Genomic DNA, 23,337 nt, shown 5'->3' on the forward strand with positions numbered 1-23,337 from the left:
ATAGTAAAAAGTATGCATGACTAGCTTACAAAAAATTATTTCTTAAATAACATGCATTATAAAGTAAAAATAAATGCTAACATTTTAAGCAATTAAATCTAAACCTTATTAAACATTAAAATATCTTTTTAAAATAACAAAAAGTAACATTAGTAATACTGATAAATAGTGTAAATTGAAATTCATTTGTAATATTTACATCATTCTTTCAATTACAGCTTAGAAATAATCAAGTAGTTTTTTTAATCCTTATACTAAATAATTTCTTTAATTATTTGGGTTTTAGAAGCCTAATAGTTTTCAGAATAATAAATTTAGTATAAATTCATCCTGATCTATTAATACTTTATTATTATAATAGAATTCTTTTCCATGAAAATATTTATATAAAAAAATTTGATACTTATTCATTACTTGATAGCATTGCTACATAAGCATAAAAATTAAAGCAAAACATTATGTTAACAATTGCCAAACTATATTTACTATTTTTTATATTGGGAAAAAACTTTTTAAACATAATTTCATTAATGTAATAAAAGATTATTTAATTATTTCCTCTTTCTAGTCTTTAATATGTATTGTAAATAGCATAGAATTCTGAAATCAATTTTCTTATCAACTAGTGGGTTCTATTTGTATAAAGCTGAAATTTAATTAAATTGTTTGATCATACAACAAATTATGGAAACATTATATGAGTGTATTGCCATTAATAAATATATAAAAGTTTTGTTCTTGCACATTAGGAAGCAAGTAAAAAATTCCATCTTAAGAAATATGAAATAAGTTAGATAAAATATGCAAAAATAATAATAATAACAAGTCTACTTTTATTTATTTATTTTTTTAAATCAAATTTTGAAAAATAAAGCGAACAACACTATAGATTTTTCAGGCATTTATGAAATATAGCTTCCAAAATATAACAGTTTTGTATACTAAAAATGAATAATAAACATTGCAATCACTTAACATTTATTGAAATGAAATACTTCTGGATTGAGATAAGAGATTTATCAATAAACGACAAGGTATTCATGTATTATCACCAAATTAATCTTATTTTCTATATATTCTTTGATAAAGCCATTGTAGCAATAATACACAAATGCCTTTTATTAACCAATGCATGTATAAATTATTTCATGAAGATGTTGCAAAGTATATAATAATAAATTCCCTACATTTTCAATTTCGATTTAAATTTTAAGACAACCAATTATATATGTTACATATTTAATAACAAAGAAATTGCATTATTTTTTTAATCGAAGATATGATAGCAATAAAATTAAATATAAGCCTATAATTATAAACAAACAAATATAATCAAACTTAGTGGAGCTTACTCTGTTTCAAAAAAATGTGCAATAAAGTATAAAATTTTCATAGATATTTCAATATATTTTACACACATATATAATTTTGAAGAGGAATCTTACTAGATTACCTGCAAAATGTTGAAATAATAGAGAAATAAATAAAATAAAAATTAATATTCCTGCTTTTATTTGGATATTTAAAGAAACATATCATCAATGCTTTAAATTCTCTAATCCAACTGTCAATTATATAGATATAGCGTTACCCCACACACATACACACTGAGATTCAAGAAATATCATCAAGATAGTTGCATAATGGAGATTGGCGATCTTGGTATGATCCTAAGATTTCCAAGTAAACTTGGGGAGTTGCTATAATATGTAAGTACCATAAAAACAAATGAACTTACATTGATTTATTTTATAAACCTAACTTACAAAAGTAATAACACCTTTTATGCTTACTTTAACATGTAGCTTTGGTTGAAGAACACTGTATATATATGAATAAAATCTAAACATGAACACATCTTATAACAATTTGACGTACAGTCAACAAATGATGAAAGCTCTTTAACAAGAATAATTCATGTCTTTCAGAATCGCATACTCATCTAACAGCACTATTTTCAAGCAAATTGATCACTTCCTGGTAAAAATCTGTAGATGTGTAATTTGTACCTCTTTGCATGAGATTCTCCATTGCTTGAGCTTCATAGACAGCTTTGTCATATAGCTCAGGCCACCAATTTTGACTGTCCTCTTTCAAGGTAAAATTCCCAACGGGCTTGGGGCATCCATAGTGATGAAGAGTAGCTTGAAATTTTAATGGTGAAGAATTCCTTAATTCACGCTTGTAGTTTTCTGCCACTCTTTTACAAACCAGACATTCAAAGCAATCTATAAAGTTCTTTTTGGATGGATCATTATTGATGCCCCATTCCCTGTCATTCATAGCATCTATGAGTTTTTTATTTGATATTTGGCCTCTGATTTTATGCTCCAAATGTTGCTCATAAGCGGCATCATCAGCTTGTAATTTTAATAAGTACTCAGCCAGTTTCTTAGGGCTTTCAAAGTTTCTAACAAGAATAGCAGATTGGGGATTTGGCAACCAATCCTAAATAATAAAAAGAAGAAAAAAAACATTACAGTTTGTCTCCAATACAAATAAAAATAATCATACACATTTTAATAACAAGTCAATATCCAGCTAGAACTTGCATTAATAGTAAAAAATTACATACGAAAAAAAGAAAAAAACAGAAAACTATGGAAATAAGAAAAAGTTAAGTACTGATTTCCTCTATTGAAGTAAATCATATCAGATGAGAATAATGGTAAATATTAACAATTGGTGAATATATTAGTTTCAATATGTTTAAAAAACCACAGCAGATATTACAATGTAATTTTTTTAATGAAATCCTGTAAATTAATATTAGACTAACAACTTTATATTCAGTAAATTTTTTGTTAATTTAATAATCCTAGTTTAAAATAATAAAGGCCATTTTATACCATTCATTTTTAATTCATGCAAAAACTAATTTTGAACTTTTCATTCAAAACATCATGATATAATATTTTTTTTAAATTTAATTCCTCTGTGTGTCTTAGTCCAACGTGATTGCATCAACTATTATTTCCTGACGGTAATGATTTTTATATCATTCAATGTAATGAAAGAGTGTCTATATTTCTGTTTTCACATATATCTGCCTTATGGGAATTCTTTTAAAACCAAATTCTTTCTTTTACATTAAACAATTTTTGCATCACACAAATTACAAAGCATGCAAGACAAAAAACATTATAATATTAAAAACACATTATTCTGAAGAACTGCAGCTTTTATACTAGTTTGCTTAAGTTTTTCCTATGGAACAACTGGGACACAAGACGCATAAACATTAGTCAAAAAGATGCTTTATTATCTTTATTCAGTACATTGTTTATGAATTCATACAGATCTTCATTGTATGTTATAAGAAGCTGTATATTTATTTAATTTTTAAAATTAAATAAAATATTAAAATATTTGATTTTTAGCAGATGTACCAGGCTGAAGTTCTTATCTGAACATCAGAATTTGAGTACAAATAATTCTAAAAAATGACTTAAAAAATTTATTCAGCAAGATTGCAAAATAAACTAAAATAACCAAGAAACCATGAAAAGAACATGGCATTTTCTTAAATATGTTTCAAATAAGATATTTCAATTTTTATTGTGTCGAATGAGAAATTCAACAGCAATGCATACACAAAAAAAGAAATCTTAGTAAAAATAGTACTTTTGTATTAACTACATGCAAGTGACTAAACATAAAAATCACTGGAGATATTCAATTTATTGCATCCAATGATTAACAGCAAAAAAAAAAAAAAATCATCAAAGATGTCATGTTAGTTAAAGCTAAAATGTTAAGCCAAAAGTTCATTAATGGCATATACTTACTATAAAATTTAACATCACATATATTTAAAAATATTTTAACTTAAATAAAATCATTTATTGAAGAAATTATGTTATTATTCAAAATGCAATGTGATATTGATTATAAAACTATCAACTAAAATATGAATTCGAAATACAATAAAATTTACCTCCACTCTTGGAGAACCAAAATAAATTGGCACTGACCCTACAGTAAGGGGTCTCCATAGCTTCTCAGTAATATAATCTTGGCAAACAGCATTTTCAAAAGCAATGTTGAATTTATATTGAGAAAGCAGTGAAAATATTTCATGAGAAACCATAGTTTTCATTGGATCTGAAAGACTGAAATGTATATGAATTAATCATGACTGAAAAATAATAAAAAATAAATATAGTCAAAATATATTACAAAAAAGTTAAAAATAAGTAATGATTTAAAAATGTAATTAGTTATCAAGCGTATAATAAATGAAATTTATCAATAAGAACAAATCATCAAAAGAGTATCATCAAATGTAAATAATGAATAAAATTCTTGTTAATAACAATACTTTTAAATGCATAAATTTTTATTTTTCAATATACCAGTAGATTAAATACCAAAAAATTATGAAAAAAAAATTGAATTATACAAATTAAAATAAATACAGAAAATGCTCTTAAGTAAATATTCATTTATTTCAAATAATACAATATACTGCAAAAGACTGTTTTATTTTTTGAATTAATTTATCAGAAAAGTTTTAATTTATTTTTGAATCATTAGATATAATTTGTTGCAGAATAGTCCTAAGAAAGAGAAAAATACATGCTAATCGATATAGATAATAGCATTTTATCAAAGCAGTGCTTTCAACTGTCATCAAGGATTAAACAGTTATCTGAAATTCAAGTATCATTTTGATGTGAGCTCTATAATTTTCAAACACGTGAAACTAAAGTTATGCAGAAAGCTACACTACAAAATGTTATTCATAAAAATTCAGTGATGAAGCAAGAGTAAACGCTGCCAGGAACACAGAAACCTCTTTTCTCTTTAAAAATTAAAATAAGCCAGAGTAATATCTCTTCGCAATACCCTCCCCCACCTTGCTTATAGCATATATACCTCTGGATCCCATCAAAACACTACCATAAATCAACACATACTTCATATCACTAATAACAGTAATATAAAATCTGAAGTACTTAAACTTTTATAGTACCACTTTTAAATGATGAATTAAAAATATGCAATTCTTTGTGAAAAATCTATAAATGAAAATCTTCAAAGACCTATTTTGTTTATGGAAGTATGTGGATAGCATAAAATTCACTTTATGAATAAATTACCCAGAAACAAATTGTATATCAGAATGGACTTTGTAATTTTAAACTGTGGTCTCATAGTGAAAAAAATGTCTAAGGCTGTACTTTTGTTACATTACTAAGAGGATAGTTGATATATTTAATATATGTTAATCTTTAGTGGACTCAAATCAATGAACTTTACAACATTTTGTCAAAGTGGTTTTCATCATACGCACAAAAAAAACCTAGGTGAAAAGCTGAAAAATAGTAGATCTCACAATTAAGCTCTTCATTAGAGTAAATTGAAAAAAATAAAGATAACCCATGAATAGCTATAAATTAAAATTTAAAGACTTAACCAAATTTTTAAAATTTATACAGAATAATATATAATCAAAAAAAATTTTTTTAAGTTTTTGCAGACATGCTCTAAAAACACTTTTTCTATAAGAAGACAAAAATGACAGAAGTCCAAAAGAAAACAGAAATAAAAAAATAAAAATTGCAGAAATTTTCTTACTGAGCAGGCAGTTGTTTATTTTGAAGGCATTTTCCATATGAATCAACACGAATGTACTTTGCTAGTTCTTCCACATACGAATCACGTTCTGAAGGAGTATTGCAGTCAGAATGTAAGTACACGAGAGGTGCAAGAATTTTCCCTTTTTCATTCTTTTCTGTTGTTGGCACAAAATACTTTTTAGAAGTCAAAGATTCCAGACTTTCCAGATACTGGAATGTAAGGGGGAGATCAGATTCCCTTCGAAAAGTTGCAGTATGATTAAAAAGCTGCATGACCTAATAAAAAATAAAGAGCATTAAGTATAAATGACAATTTTCCAATAATGCTCTAAAATTTGATGAATAATTTATAAATTACCTTCTCCATAGAAAATAAAAAATTATTCTTTGGTGATTCTTCATGTAATAAACCCCAATCATGTGAAGGTGATCTGGGAAGTGGTAAATCTGTGGGTTTGAAATCGCTTCCATAGAAAAGAAAAGCCTGGAATAATAATATTTTTAATCTTTATATATATATATTTATTTATTTAAAAGCAAAATGTATTTTTATTATTTCTAAATGGTACTAAGAAGATATACAGTTTTTTTTTTTTAATTGAGTTTGTGAAAATTAATTGTATTTGCACAACTAAATAAAGAACTACATACTCTTGTTCGAGAATCAGATATATATTTTCTTTGGTCAGTGAAATAGCAAGTATGTTGGCCACACTGTTTAAAAGAACCAGTGTCTCCAGTAAAAGGTGTCCACCATATAATTATTGGCAATTTTTCATCTTTTGGCTCACCTAATTGTAAAATATAAAAAGGAAATGTGAATATATTGAAGAACCTAAAGTTTCTGTTTATTTGTATGAAATGACAATTACAAAAGAAAGAAGAAAATTCTAAATGGTGCAAATAATCAGAGATGATAACACAAACTTTTTTTAAAAAAAAAATCATTTAAATATTGAATTAAAGTTTAAAAACTGGTGTTCTATTTAAAAGAAATAAATAAAGCATTTCAATTATTTTTTTTAAAATGTAAAAATTCAATGAAAATAAAATTTCAAATAAAATAAATGTGAAAAGTAATTAGTAGAATTCAACTAGTCTACCTGCCTGTAACAATCATTTTATAAAAGAGGAGAAAAAGAAAAAAAATTATTGAGATTTTTAAATTTATTTATGCACTAAATAAAATTTACAGAATTTATAAAAATTTTCTTCAGAAATTGAATGATATTTTGCAATAATCTGGAATTTTTTATTTATTTTTTTATTCCATCATTTGTTTCACTTTCTCCCCTCATTAAATTCAGAAAATTTTTGCTTTTTAATCATTTTTTAGAAATGTAATTCTTAAGTATTTTTTGTATCAATCAATCATTCAAAAAAATCCTTTTATTTGAACAAAAAAGAAAATAATTAATAAATCTTGATCAATTTCAATAATTACAAATCTTTTGGAACTTGTATTAATTACATGCCAGCAATTAATCATCAAAGTCTTTTAATTAGTCATTTTATTATAATCATCTAATGGCATGTGATTAAGTCTAAAGATTGGCAATGGTATGTGGTTAATACAAAAGCACTTTCTTTTTACCAATTTTAAAACTACAATTGTTAAAAGAATTATAAATAATTCAGAAATAAATTGGATTAAATAGATACCTTGATAGACATGAAAGATTGGTTGTTCTTCTTCCAAGTTATTTTCAATCTATAAGAAAAAAAAAAAAAATTGACATAAAAATATAACAAAATAAATATTGCATATTTAAAAAAATTCTTAAAAGAACAACATATTATTTGGATGTAATCTTTTTTTCTTGGTACTAACTTTCAATAGATATCAAATCATATGCATAAAGATTACAATAAGAATAAGAAAATGCTGCATTACAAATAACAATTTAAGTTGTAATATTGTTATGGAAACAGACCAAGTTAACTTACTGAATGTGACATATCATTCTAGGTAGTGGTGATTCTGTGCATGAATTTTTATCTTGAAAATATTGAGGGTACTTACTTTATAGTGATGGTCGCCAAGAGTTATCGCCAAGTAGTAAACAAAGTGAGCGATACAGAATGTAAGTGGATACTGAATAGATAGTGATCAGGAGCATTTTTCATTGTATAAATAAAAGTATAAATCTCTTTAATTTTGAATATGGCATTTAAATTCATCAACAATCTAATACTAATTCTTTTAGAGATTTGAATCCTCAATGGAAATGCAAGGTAAAACCATATGCTTCTCTTCATACAGAAATAATTTCTTAAAGCTGCAAACAAAAAATTGTACTCAACAATTTGAACAGTACCAATTTTCTGTTGTAGCATATATGCCATAAAAAAGCACATTCATTTTCTCCTGCACATTTGTAATGAGAAAGATATACAGTAAAAAATCAAACATCTTCTCTTACTGAGATGTTAGAAATAAAGTGCTAAAAGTTTTATTGTGGCATTAATTTTTTTCCCAAGCCTGAAACTTGATTATAAATAAAAATAATAAATGTAAATAAATTCATTAAAAATTGTTTAAAAAATACAAGGCACAACAAAATTTATTACATAAATAAATACAAATTTAACATCTATACAAATGATTTATCTTGATCTCTTGCTTTAATGCCTTGCTGAATTGATATTTAAAAACAAGAAATTAAATCAAAATTTATGTTTCATTCTTTGTTATTTAAAAGATCACTTTTTAAGTAATAATTAGTGATGGTTTAATTACAGTTTAGTTATTAATTTTGCTTACATCAAATCAAAAACTACTCGCTATTTTTGATGCCTAGTATCATTCAAATGAAATTATATAACAGCCAAATTATGCTAAAAGGTATCATGCCTAATATAGAGTGTAATATAGTAATATCTGAGCTATAGTGTACCAGCCCTCTCCCTCATCACTGGTAGCAGCCATTTCATGTCAGAAAAAGTAAATCTCCATGTTCTTTACCATATGTTAAGAATATGTAAATAGATTTCGCATGAAAACTTCAAATTTTATACTCTAGATAAACTTTTAATAAAAAAGCTCTTTTCCATTACAATAAATAAGAAATTTTATTAAAAAATAAATAAACATTATAATTCATATGAGCAACATATATTAAATACATTAAAGAAATGAAGTATAAATTACTAACCACGTTTAAAATTATTATAAATAAATAAAATGTTATAACAATTCCAACTATAAATAAAGCAACTTTATAACGAAAACCTCGCTTTCTACAGCAGCATCTCAACAGCCTTTCACATAATTTTCTGATCATGGTGATATATCTTTAATATTATCACAGTACCGTTAATTGGTATGTCAGCATGTTAATAAGTTAGTTTATCACTTAAGCTTCATGTTATTAAAACATCAGAAATACCGGAAGCTATCAATCCTTCAATAACATAACAGCTTCCGATAATGTAAATAAACAATCATTATCATTGCCAAATTTGAATTAGAAACTTTTTCTTAAATACCGCTTGCATTTTCAAAAAGACAAAATCTGAAAAAATTTCAATTTATACGGAAATAATGGATATGAAGAAATATTTTGATAATTTTCTTTGAATTTCAACAACTTTTTTTTCTATTAAAACATGAATATAGCTTTTCTAAATCTTTGAGAAGAAGCTGTTTATCCTAACAAATTATCTGGCAACACATCAATGTTTTGTTTTTATGAATTGTTAAGGAATGGCATGTGTTACGCATATATTTTATCACGTTTTAAATTTAGAAAATTTGATACTTTTATAACACTATTAGATCATGGATCGGAATAAATCCAAAACACTTTTGAAAGTTTTGGAATTTATAGAAGCTACTACCCGATTATGGGGCATTCTAACCATGATAGGTAAAGAATTAAATATGTATAATATTTTATTCGAAATATCATTAATTCTTATAAGATATAATCTCTTTTTAAAAAAAAAAAAAAAAAAAAAAACACAGAAATCATGTACCGTAAAAAATGGATGCGCTGATATTATTAAAAGTATTTTCCGAATGAATTACTGTTTCCGATATTTTGAATATATATTAATTCGTCGCGATTAAGCTATGTTTTTTTACTAAAGACATAATATAATACAGAAAATGAGAATTTTAGTTGCATCTTTGAAAATCTGATAAATTTTCATTAAATCGTATAGAAACAAATTTTTTAGCATTGAGTGTTAGTTAATTTTTAGAACGAACGTATTCATTTTTCTCAAATTAGAATATAAAATATCTAAGCTTAAAAAAGTAATAAGCATTTTTAATTACTTCATAAGACGAATGAAAACGAAATTTAAGTATTTCAATCATGTGTAAATTATAAAAAAGAAAATTTTAAAGTTGTTTTAATTATTTATTTAGCAAGGCGATTATTAAAATAATCTAATACATTCTTTCTTTTTAGTGATTGTAAATGTAAACATTTCATACGATTTTTTAAATTAATTTATTTAAATGCAATAGATGATATAATGATTTAAATTTTTATCACTTTTAAAATTATTAATATTATAAATTATTTTTTATTTTTATAAATTCATTTTCATTTAAAATATTGTACAATTAATGTAAAATTTTTATATTCATGCCATTGTCTTTCATGTATGTTTTTATAGTTATGTGGGGTGTTGGAACCGATTTGACAATGCACAAACATGGACTAGGGGCATATTTATTGTAAGTAATGAATCTGAATAGAATGTATTTTTAATATTATAAATATATATATTTCAAAATATTCTAGAGGCTGTTTCATTGAATTTCTCAGAACAGACCCACCCACCTGCCTAACTATTGCCATGAATTTTCTTATTTTCAGGTTCATTGCAGTGCTTCTCACAATTTTTGAGACTTCATTTGCTATAAATATCTATTTGGATTTAATCATAAAGTAAGATATGAACTTTTAATTATTTTCATTAATTTCAAATAATAGAAGTAGAAAAAAACTTATAAAAATCTTTCGAAAATACAAATAATTTATGCTTAAATTATGTTCCAATCAAGTTTTTTATGCTGCTTTAATATTATTTTTAACCATATAACTGTAACACTTTCTTTTTAATTGACGATAAGACAGCTGGATAGAATTAAGCAGAATTCATCATTTATATTTGGGATATAAATAACTTCTTGCATTTGTGTAAATCAACTATCATCTATCAGAACTAATTGATTGTTTTCATTTTTTTTTTTAAATTTAAATATGTGAAATTAAGCAGAAAAGGGATTTTTCTGTTTCGCTAAGTATAATATTTGTGTAAATCATGAATAGACTATAATGTCTAAAGCCATCAACAACTTGATATTATAATGAAATTGCACATTGTGTTGTTTAATTTTACTGTATATCAGGGATATTTGGGCTGAAAAATAGATCAGAAATTGGTTGATAATTACCAACCATTATTATTGCTAATTCAAAATTCTTCTGTTCTAATTATGGTAAATTGTTTCTTCTTTTTGTGTGAATTGTTTTTCCTCATTCCTAATGAATGCTTATATTACAGAGTTTAATGAAGTGATAATCTAATAGTTTCTTTCAATTCTTTGTAAAAAGCAAACATTTGATTATTTTTATTAATCTTATTAAATTCATTAATTAAATTGTTATACAGGCCATCATCATCAGTGGCTCAATTGCTCAGAATGGTTCCTAATCTTTTCAATTAGTTTATTCCATTTTAATGTGCTCACAGTAAAATTAATTAATCTGCTGCAATTAAAATCCTTATCAATCAGTCAATTGGTCTAATTTTAGACCTTCTCCTATGATGTTCCTCCATTAGTTTTGTAAGAACCATCTTTTTAAGGATGTATTCATCTAGTATTTGAGAATCCATCTGATTCTTTGTAATTTTATAAATTGAATATGAGATATTTATATAGCTGAATTGTATAAATATCCTCATAACAGTTGTGTAACTCATGGTTGTTTCTTTTGTGCAACATTTTATCCTACTTTATTTTCTGCCATAAATAATTCTGAATAATAGCTAAAAGATTTTGTCTTTAGTTGAAGTTTCTGAAGCTTAAATCAAAATGGATCTGACGATGATTTTATTTGGTAAAATTTTTGTTATTGAGGTTAATATATAGATTGAGTATTGCTTCCACACCCAAGCTTCAAATCTGTAGTTCATAAAACTATTCTACTTGTGTGTATAATAATCCAATATTATATGAGAATAATCATTTATTGCTTTTTTTTAAAATCTTTTAGAGATGAGAAGAATTTGTGCTATCAATTTTGGCAACGTGTTCAGTGGCTGGACATGTGGAAAAAGACAGTTTTATATTTTTTTCTTTCCATTTTTTGCTTCATGAATCCTCATGAATTGTGGTTAGCTACAATCGGGGGTAAGTTAAATTATAATATAATAAAAATTATTCAAATTTTATTAATATTTGAATTTATATTCATAAAAATTATATAATTTTTTACATGTTTTATTGATAAGAATTCCTTTATGTTATAAAAAAAATGTACAAAAAATTTTATTGCATGTATTTAAAATAAATCTGTTAGCATTTATCTTGTTTTCAGAAACAGCAATGTAAACTAAATAAATATTAATGAAGTTGTATAGTATATTCAAATTACTTGGCATTTTTATAAAAATGTTACATTATATATAAACTTTTATATAGCACATGTAAATATATATATATTCATTTTTCTTCATTTCCAGGGAGCATGTTGATAGTGCTGGCCTTATTATATCTTATATTTACTTATAAAATTCATTTAAGTGAACAGGAAACCATGATGTTTGATAAAGAATGCTCATATGATAGGTATGTGTTTTATTCAATGTGTAATTTTCATTAACTGCTCTTGCTAATTCAAAAATATGTTTCAAAACCTGTTTAAGATTTATCATCAAGTATGAAAATAAATAAACTTCATTGAAGAAATTTTCAAAATATTTTCATTGTACCTTCATGAAGTGAACTTATGCATCTGCTGCAAGTAAATGTATGCAATTGTATTTAAGTTTCATGCTCTTTACTTGAGTACCACTATGGAAATCGTTTTAAGGATTTACATTTCTGGAATGATCAGATGTTCACCCATACAAAAGAAACTGAACATTATGCTTATTGTGTTATAAATGTTAAAAAAAAAAAAAAAAAATCACGTGCATAGTGGTCTAATTAAAAGTAAAACGAAATCTGAAGAAAATAAAAACTATTTCCAGGAAATTATTTTTTAATATAAATATAATTAAAAAATTATTTTACTATCATACATTCTCTAATATTAAAAGCTTATTGGAATAATTTAAACTTTATGATCAATTATCCCATTTATATATATTTTAATATTAAATTTCATTTGTATATCTAAAATTTCACAAAAGCAGCACTGAAAAAAATATTTAATCATTGTTTGATTAATATGAGAATAGTTATTTTGAAACAAATACTTTAGTATGTGCTTTCCAAGACTTGAATGTGAGGCCCAAAATATATACACATCTCAATTTTTTACATCTTTATTTAAAACACTTTTATCATGTAGCATATTTGCCTCATATTATAAGAAAAGCTTGAACATATAAACAGGTCGAGTAAAAATGAATATATCTGTGCATTTTAACCACTTACATAAGCATTTTTATGTAATATATTATGTGACAAAACTTTTCTCTTATTAAGGTAGCATAAAAATTGTAATTTGGCATTAGAATAATATTCAGTATTATTATTTTCTTGCTTTTATTTTTTTTTCTAAATAAGTTCTATTGGAGTAAATTAAAATACAGTAATCAGAAGAATCATGATTATCTTCATTAAAAAATATTGAGATATTTGTTATCATAAATATGTTCCATTTTGTAATTTCTTAAATAAAAAATTGCCCATATTTATTTTCAAAATGCTCATATTGAAGCAAAAATTTAGATGGTCATTTCAGTTTAATTCAAGGAATGCTATTGTAAATTTTTTATGCTTGACATATTCAGATTTAAAAAAATTCACTATTTTCTGAAATATATTATTTTTAATTATTTTCCTAGAGCAGAAAGACATTGACACACTTTTGCATATAATGCTGCCTTGCTAATAAACTAGAGTTCTTATTGAAATTTCAATTCTTTCCATAGTTTTGGAATTGTGATTATTTAAATCATTTTGTTACAAAAAGGTTTTTTGTTAAGGGGAAAATACCTAGACTTCTGATAACTACATTCTTAAACAATTTCTGTACAAGGAAATAAAACAGTCCATTTTAAGATTTAACAATTCTACGTAAAGAAATATATATATATTTATTCCCTAAATATTTTTTAACCCCTACCACATATTAATTTTTATGGTTTCTTCTTATTTGCTTTTTGATTTATATAAAGATATTTTATTATTATTATTATTATTTATTTTTTTTATTTTTTTTGTGATTCTGTGTATAGGCTGAATTAATATTTGAAACATATTTTGCACAAACTTATATTTTGAAATGTCATAGGTCTAATAAAATGTTTGCTTTTATCAAAATTTTTTATAAATTTGAATTTACTCTAAAACTATTTGGAAAATATTAATGTTTATTCAGAATATTCATTTTTTTATTCTTTTTTTTTATGCATTTTGAACTTTTTATCCCTATTTTAATTCATTAAAGTTTTAGAGACATTTTTTTTTCTTTAAATGTAGAAGCAGTTGTGATCCAATTTCAAAACTCCTGACCTGCTCCTGGAATAAAAATCCTAGCACGGTTTCAAATCATTCAAACTTAAATCTGATACAATTAATTGCTTACACACTTATTGCTTTCAACAATTAAGGGATTTTCAAATGAAATAAAGTGATTATAAAAAAAGCATCTGATGTTGTAATTGATTAAACTATTAACTATACAATAAAAGCAAATGACAAGTCAAAGAAAGTTAGTGGTTCAATTACGCATTGAGAAGAAGTATAGCAAATCTTCCAGTGCCACCGACAACAGTTCTCAAATAGGGAATTTTCAAACATTAGTGACAGTGGACTCCTCAAGAACTACTAGGCACCTAGACCTCTTCATTTCTCATTGCTGTTAGTATTTTCTAGCAATGATCACAGAAGAATCTATTTTTGGCACTGTTATCCATTTTCATATGTTTCTCTCCATCACGCTTATGCCATTTGCTATTTAGACACATAATTGAATTTGTATAATAAAACAGCTTTCTTTAATTGTCATTTTCTTTTTTAATGTTCTTGTTTAATTAAAAAAAAAATTTTGTTGTTTCTTTCTTATTGCTACATATTCATTTCCTAATTATTATGAACAGTATGGACTAGAAACGTAAGTTTTGGGAATAAGCAATTTCGTGCAAGAAAGTAATTTATTCAGGGTGGCAACAGAACCAAGAAATCAGGGAATTTTATTGATCTGGAAAAATCAAAGAAATTCATAAAAATATCTAAAAATCTGGCAAAATTGTAGGTGAAAGCATTTTGTGCAATCAGCGATTTTGCACTATCTTTTCTCTACATCTGAAGCCTAATATCGCCAAAACAATCAGAAACAGCACCCAGACAAAAAAAAAAATTCAAGGTTATGATGACTTTTTGAAATTTTTGCACTGTCTTTTCTCTACATCTGAAGCCTAATATCGCCAAAACAATCAGAAACAGCACCCAGACAAAAAAAATTTCAAGGTTATGATGACTTTTTGAAATTTTATTATGACAGGAAGAGTAATAAACTGTTAAATGCTACTAACAGCAGCTCTAATGAAACTTTCAGGATGATTAGTTTTCACTTGAGACAGAATGAATAAATTTTGGTTTGACTTGTTAACAACTCAAAAATTGCAAGCCTCAAAAATTTTTAAAAATAAAATAAATAAACTTTTAAAACTTTTTAATTTACTCAAACCAGGACTGGTTGTTTTAAACCAAGTATATTATATTATAAAAAATAATATAATATAGAGCTATAATTTATAATTATAGCTCTAATAATTGATCTGTCAGTTCTGAAATTAATTGATTATTACTTGTAATATTTTACATTTTAATTGTGATAGTTAAGCAAATATTATTTGTTACTTGAGTTATTAGGATAAAATTAATATCTTATATTTAGCATTATTTGTAATAATAAATGGAATTAAAGGAACTTTTTATTTGTTATAAAAGCATAAGTTTTTGATTAAAAAAAATAATTTCTTATGAATTATTAAAGAAAAAAATTTAAAGTAATATTTTGGCAGTTTCTTTTTTTTTTCTTTGTTAAAATATATGTTATTAGGTGCACATGATAGTTCTATTTTGATATTTATGCTGTAACTTATAATTCTGATACTGTACACAGAATGCTAATTAGTAATTGGATTAATTTGAAATTTTGAATAAAGATCATAATAAACTTTACTGTTAACATAACTTAATTTGTGTTGTAAAGAGTATTTTTAATGTTTCCTAGAATTCTTATAACGTTTTAAAAGTAAAGTATTTTGTTAAAATTTCCAGTATTTTTTTTTTTTATAAGAAATGTAATGTACTGATTTAATAGCGTTTTTTTGGGGGGGGGGGCTGGGGGGTGAGGAATGCTCATTCCATTTTTTATTAAATTAAATTTTTTAAAAATATATAAAAAAATACATGATTTATAAAAATGTGTTTAATAAAATATCTTGTAAACTTACAGTGATTCAGAATAGGGAGAAAGCCAGGGAACTAATATGATTAGTGGCCATAAGTCAGGGAAATTTTATTCACTGTTTATGTAATCACCCTGTAATTGTCTTGAACAGCAACAAATTTCAGTAAACTTTCTTCCTCTTCTATAAATTATCCCTATATTCTTTATACATGAAAAAAATAATATATATATATTAAATAGAATTTCACAAGCTGACTTAGTACAATAATGATCTACTTTCTGTCATTATGCCTAAAACAAAATTTGAAAAAGTAAATGATTCTATTGTTCAATAATTTCAGATTTAAGAAAATAAAAATTATAGAATTCCAAAATTTTCATCCCTTATGAATATAAATCTTTTTATATATTTAAAAGGTTTACTTTCTTAACAATGCATAGGTTTGAAGATCTTCAAGATGAAATTGATGACAGCCTTCCCTCCCCAAACTGTGGCAATGTTGGTGATCAAGACACTATTCTGCGTGTTTGAATAATTTGTTATGCCTTTTATTCTACAAGCCAAAGAACAGATGGATTCTGTTATATTCAGCATGCTTCTACTGCTGCATTTTGTACTGTGGACAGCTGCTCGATTCTTTGCTGCCTTCTGTAGAAATCATCCAGTATTCATCCATTCATAGTTATTATTTTTCTGAAAGGTTTGTTTCTGAAAATATTATTATTGTTGTATATCGACTTGTTATTAATTTTGTCACCGGTGATTTTCAACTAGCTAACTATATTAGGCTTGGTATATTTATTTTTATTATGAAAAGTTGCTGATATAATTTGGATATGTTGTATGTGATTACTCAGTTATTGGAGCTTAAAGTTCAGTATTAAATTCATCATATTGCCAAAATGATATAAATGACTTTATATTGCATAATATTAAAAGATAATATATTCTTTAATAAGTTTAATTATTGTGTAGATTTAATTACCAGAATAAAAATGCCAGTATTAATAATTTGCATTTAATGCTGCAACTATTTATTTATAATTAATAATTCTTACTTATTCTTATTGAAGTTTTTTTCAGTAAATATTTTCCATGTGATAAGAATTGGAGATAAAAAGATGATGATGTACTAATCCTTCTAAGTCACTAACTATTAAATTATGTATTACACTGTGGACTACTAACTATTTATGTTGTATGTTTTTTGATTATCGATAGATGATGCATTGTAAAATTCTCTTTTCTAGCATTTACTAAGAATTATTCTAGCTATTTTGTCTTCCGATGGCTGCTTAATGTTGAGACAATCTAAGAATCAGCTGAATAACTGTAGTATACTATCAGTATATTGTACATATAACAATTTCTTCCTTTTGAATTGCCTTGTGATGTATTCACTTTTCCAAAATTGGAAGAATTTGTGCATTTAAAATTATTTATGTCTAATTATCAACTTACATATATGCACTAAATTTTAATTAATTTTATTTCACTTCATTGATTTTTTTTCATTTTATGGTTTCTTATATTTCTGACTAAACAAATGTATTAATTTTTGTAATTACATGCTTAACTTTATAATTTTAAGTATACAATGTACTGTAATGCTACTATATATTTCCATTTGATTGTGAAATATTTAACTTTTAAAATATTTTTGTCGTCTCTGAATAAGAGAGTTTCTAGCAATAAGGGTAGGTTGCTGCTATTGCCTGCTATATTTTCTTGTCTTTGTAAATAGTTTAAGTGTCATTTATGTACATATATTTATTCTATACATTTTTTATAAGTCGTTGTGTGATATAGCTCAATATTTTTGTTTATAGTCTCCTATATTTTTTCCTATTTATTTTATTGGTGCATTTCACTCATTGTTTTTATATTTTGTTTTTGTTCTATTACCTTTTTATTATATTTATGATTATTCTATCCATATTTGAAAGTAGGTTGCATCCTTTTTTTTTTTTTTTTTTTTTTTTTAATCATAAGTGTGAATAAGAATACAAGATTTTCCTTCTTATCAGAATTAAAAAAAAAAAAATGATTTTGTTTTTATCCAAGTACTCCATTCCCTTAATATGGGCTATTGGTATTTCATTTCAGTATGCAGAATTTCCACTTCATTTCAAATTCAACATTAGATTTCAAATTTTTATATTATGGGATAGTCAGACCTGAAAATAAAATTGCTTCCTTTGTATTGCATTGGTTGCAATAGTTTGTTTATGTAGACTTGTACGTTGAAATGCTATGGAATTTTTATATTCTTAATGCTTCTAAAATAGAAGTATGAATTGTTTATCATTGTCAGGCCTTGCAAACATCCTGGAAAACATTTTTTTGGATATCTTAATTCTGTATTCTTTATTCTCTATTTTGCTAATTTAAATATTTAGATTTAATTATTTGGTTATACAAGGAAAAAATTTTATTAAAATTTCTCATTTTTAATCTACTTTATAATATATATCTCCTTCAGTTAGTTTGTCATTAATGCTAAACTCCCTTAATGGCATTATGAAGTTAAAAGTTATGTAGTTAGGTATAAATGTTTAATCTCGTAAAGCAATAGAATTTGTGTTTTAAAAAATTATGTATTTTTAAATTCCTTCTTTTGAAAAGATTGCTTAATGCATTCTACATGCAATTAAGAATTATGTATGCATTCTACATGCATGCATAATTCTTAATTATTATTTTGATCTGTATTCTTTTAAAATCCATATAAATATTTTTATTAAAGAAAAGAATGTTGAATTTGTTATTTTTAATTCAGTATAGATGTGATTCCCTGATGCGTACGTGGGGAAAATTTGCCTATAGATTGAATTCCATGCTGTTTGCATGGAATAAAGGATTCTTATTTTTTCCTTAAGAAATTTTTTTCAGCTTTAAAATAATACCTGATTATCTGTCTTATATCAATAAAATAAAGGATAAATTATCTGCAGTTGTTAATTTCAAAATGACAAAACTTCAATCACAAATAAAAAATATATTAATTAACAAACTAATAAATACAGAAATCTACTAATTGCTAAGTCATAAGTATATGTAAAGTCCCCCTCCCCTTACTATGTAAATAAAATGTGTTCAAAAACATTTTCATGTTTTGTTGCATCCGGCCATTTTGTGGTTTATTCATGGTTACTGCTCCATCTAATTCCATTAATAATCAATAATTTATTGTAAATACATCATAATACTTAATTTTATTGAAAGAAGCCGAATTCCTTTAGATTTTTGTGGAAAATTTTAATTTTGTTAAACATTAGGGCTGAAAATTCAGAATTTAGATTAACATCAATCTAATAATTATGGTGTTCTAGTGTTTATTTGCTTCAGTGCAAATATTTCCTTAATTAGTTCAATTCAGTTAGTGGGATGAGCACCTGCAATTTAAAACTAATAGTTGTGTATTGTCTTATTATTTGATGCTAAACGATTTATTGTTTTAAGTTTTATAAAAAATCAAGTTTTGGACAGCAGTTGTAATTATAGCTTTTAATTTTAATTCTTTAAATAATTCTGGATTTTTTTTTTTAATGTTTTGACTATATATTTAACTCAGGTAAAATATTTTTTACCTACTTTTTTCTTAATAAATGTTGCTTAGAAGAATTTTATTACTAATGGAATCTGTGAAAGCATCTTATTGCATCAAAAAATACATATGTAATATTTTAAAAGATTTTAATTCCTTATTAGTTTCAAGATTTAACTATACAATAAGTAAATAATTTATAGCTTCCTGTTTTCATAAATTATTTTTATATTATGTTCTTTAGGATTTAAAGTTTTAATGCTCAGGCGATTTTTTTTTTTACGTTTCATGGTATGATACTTAATAATATTAATAGCCTATTTCTGCTACTTCAGATGTTTTTTATGGGTTACTCAGCATTATGTTTGGAAATTTAAAATGGTTAAAGTTTTGAAATTTAGTTCTTTTTTTTTTTTTTTTTTTTTTTTTTTTTTCCCATAAAATTGTTTTCAAAAGGTGAAGTAATGTTTAATGTTTCCTTTTATTGCCATTTTCTAATCTTACATATATACTTTTTAAACGTATAGTCATCTATCATTTAAGTGTTTTTAAAATTTAAGCATAAAGAGTTCTACTGTCTTTGCACACAATTTTTGATGTTTAATCATATTTGTATCTAAAGACTCAAAAAAAAAATCTTAACATATTTGTATTGTTTTTAAAATTATTTTTTAAATATATTCAACATTTTGTATGCTTTAGTAATATTTCATTGTTTGATAAATCGCAAATCATTGTTTAAATTAATATGGCATGTTTTGCATTTTCTCTGTGAGAAAATTTAGTTCACCTTTTTAGGTGTACCATCCAGTGAATGAATGTTTTGAAATGTGACTGACTATTTCTAATGTAAATTTTTACTTTTATACATATGTTGGAATCTTGATTATTCAAGAATGCATGCTGTATTTCCTGATGGCTAAATTTCTAGTCTTTTTCAACGTTTTAATATACTGCGTGAGTTTTAACTAACCTGCAGTTTTGTGCTAAAATTACACCTCATAATCTAAATAGATATCCTTAGAAATATATGCACTGAGATAAGATATAAAAGGATATTATTAAATTTCATCTGCATCCTTTTTCAGTATCACCCAAACTTCTATTAAAGATTGTACTTTAATTTTTAAAAATTGATATTCATAGCATGAAAATGTAACACTTTTCTAACAGAAGTTGTGTGTTTAGCATTCAAAAACTAATTTTAGAGCAATGGTAAAAGACTCAGGAAGAATGTTTAGTTATGTTCTAGTAGATTTCAAGGCAGTTTTTATTATTTTTTGACCAGGTTATATTATTGAATTGTTTTTAAACGTACTCACTTTAAAAACTTTATTTATTAAATTCCTTTTCCACTTTCCTTTCACTAATTAAAGTTTGTAGAACTATTGGATATGATTCAAAATCTATTTTAGTAAAAAGTTATAGGTTAATTAACATACTGTAGGTTTCTGTTCTTGCTTTTCGTATTGTAGATTTTGTTTCTGCTATTATAAAAGTTTATAATTGTTATTATTATTTTTTGATGAAATTAGGAATTTCTTGGTGAGGCAATAAAAGAAATTCCAATGCTGTTGCCTTCAATTTTGTTATAAATAATCACTTAAAGAAAATAAATTGAATAAAAACACTTTTAAAGGCATTTTTTATTAATATTCTTTACAATAAATAAATGTTTTTCATGCAGTCTTAAATTTAAGTTTTTTAAGTAATGATTATCGATAACTAATTGTTAAAAAATATACAATTTTATTTAAATAATTTTTTACTTTTTATTCTTTGATTATAAATCTTTGATTCTTCCATGATTATAAATATTATGGATCCAATTTGTCTGAATCAGAATTTAATGTAATTCATTGATGACTAAGCTCTGATAATTTTAAAATAACATATTACCACTGAGAGTATTTATGTGTGCAAAAGTTCTGCCATGTATGAAACTTAATGAAAATTCATTACAAATTCTGTTTTAACAAATATGAAATAAATTAAATAAAAGTGTATAAAAGAATTTCTATATAAAATAGTTTAGCTTTTTTTTATTAAAAAAAACACTTGTAGTAAGTAATATATCAATGAAATCCAAAATACATATTTCATTGATATTAACTAATTTTAGTATATTTCCATGAATAAAGTGAAGCATAAACTTATATGTTTGTGTATTAATTAGACATTTTTGAAAAACAACCTTTAAAAATTTCAAATTCAACATAATTTTTTTAAATATGATAAACTTTATCATAAATTATATGAGCAGGAAGTAGGTAATGTTGGCTCATACTTATAAATTTAATTTCGTTTCCCTTTTTTCTGGGTATGATTCATCAAAAATCGATAAAATGCATTTCTGTTATTCATAAAATATGCTTTGAAAGCTCAGATTTTTAATGTATAAATTTTTTGTTTATTTATTAAAAATTATTTGTTAGGTATACTTAAAATAAGCAATATTTTCAAGAGCAATATTATCTGTTTATTCATATGCTCAAACATCTTTAAATCAATGTTTGCTGATGATACTCTGCATAAAAGCATTTTTTCTCATCTTGTAAATAATATCACTTTCCTTTAAACTTGTGTGGGCTTGAGTTTGAAAATTAGGTGTGAATATGTATTAGTTCTGTATGTTAAGCAATATTACAAGTAACGATACAAATAGATTGAATAAATGTATATAGTCTGATTTGTTGTCCGTCCATTTTTGAGTTCCTTATTATTTAAACTAATAACATGCTAATTGTTTAAATATTCTTTAGAATAAGTAACAAAGGGTTGAATTATTATCTAGTTTTAGAAATTGTATTTTGTTACTTTATTATGTAGAACAATTATTTTAGTTGTTGCTTGTTTAAAATATGAAATTGTTTTATGCCTACAGAATATCAATATTTTAAAAATAGATCATGTTATCGTGTAATTTGAAATGGTTTAGGAGTTGATTAATTTCAATATGTGTCTTAAATTATTTATTAATGATTATGTATTATGTATGTTTTTTTTTGTCTTATATGATAAATGATTATTTTAATTCTTTATGAATTATCTTCTAATGCTTTGTAAACTTCTGTGTTGGACATTATTTATTGATTTCATTTTTTTTTTTTTTTTTTTTTTTTAAGTTTTCCAATCCTTAAGAAGATTAAATATTTGTAAATTTGTTCCACATTCTAGTAATTGATAACACTAATATAGAATTATGTCCAGAATTTTTGACATTTGTATATGAAAATTTTTAAATATTTGTAAATCCTATTTATCAAAACATTTCCTCTTGTACTATTTTATAATAGTTATATACCTTTTAAATTGTATGCATTTCATATAAATAATGCAGAACTTTGTTACTTGGTTCATTATCTACATATAAACATTTGCAGCTATTTTATGATGTTTATAATTTCAAATTGTAAGCTATGTAATTTAAGAAATGAAAAATAGTTAAATCATATCCGTGTACAATTACATTTTAATGGGGTTCTTAAAATTGATTTTTTTGCTTTAACTTCAGATCATTTTTAAATTACAAATGTTACAATGTCATTTTATTAAAAAAAAAAAATTTGTACGGTAAATTTAAATATTAAATTT

At 24.5% G+C, this 23,337-nt stretch overlaps 2 protein-coding genes across 2 annotated transcripts; one reads left to right on the forward strand and one right to left on the reverse strand.

Annotated features, from left to right (window-relative positions):
* Positions 1-901: 901 nt before the first annotated feature.
* On the reverse strand, positions 902-9,008 carry LOC129971082 (alpha-(1,3)-fucosyltransferase 10-like). The gene is made up of 7 exons (XM_056084553.1): positions 8,738-9,008; positions 7,245-7,293; positions 6,234-6,373; positions 5,941-6,066; positions 5,581-5,858; positions 3,938-4,112; positions 902-2,448 (listed from the first exon to the last, which is right to left on the reverse strand). Exons 1-7 carry the CDS (start codon positions 8,864-8,866, stop codon positions 1,939-1,941), a joined length of 1,407 nt encoding a protein of 468 aa, XP_055940528.1. The 5' UTR covers positions 8,867-9,008; the 3' UTR covers positions 902-1,938.
* Positions 9,009-9,291: 283 nt separating this feature from the next.
* Positions 9,292-17,089, forward strand: LOC129972420 (transmembrane protein 72-like). Its single transcript, XM_056086555.1, has 6 exons — positions 9,292-9,451; positions 10,212-10,272; positions 10,415-10,486; positions 11,819-11,955; positions 12,288-12,393; positions 16,637-17,089. Exons 1-6 carry the CDS (start codon positions 9,364-9,366, stop codon positions 16,725-16,727), a joined length of 555 nt encoding a protein of 184 aa, XP_055942530.1. The 5' UTR covers positions 9,292-9,363; the 3' UTR covers positions 16,728-17,089.
* Positions 17,090-23,337: the final 6,248 nt, after the last annotated feature.

The sequence above is a fragment of the Argiope bruennichi genome, chromosome 6 (genome assembly GCF_947563725.1).
Source record: "Argiope bruennichi chromosome 6, qqArgBrue1.1, whole genome shotgun sequence".
Taxonomy (NCBI): domain Eukaryota; kingdom Metazoa; phylum Arthropoda; class Arachnida; order Araneae; family Araneidae; genus Argiope; species Argiope bruennichi.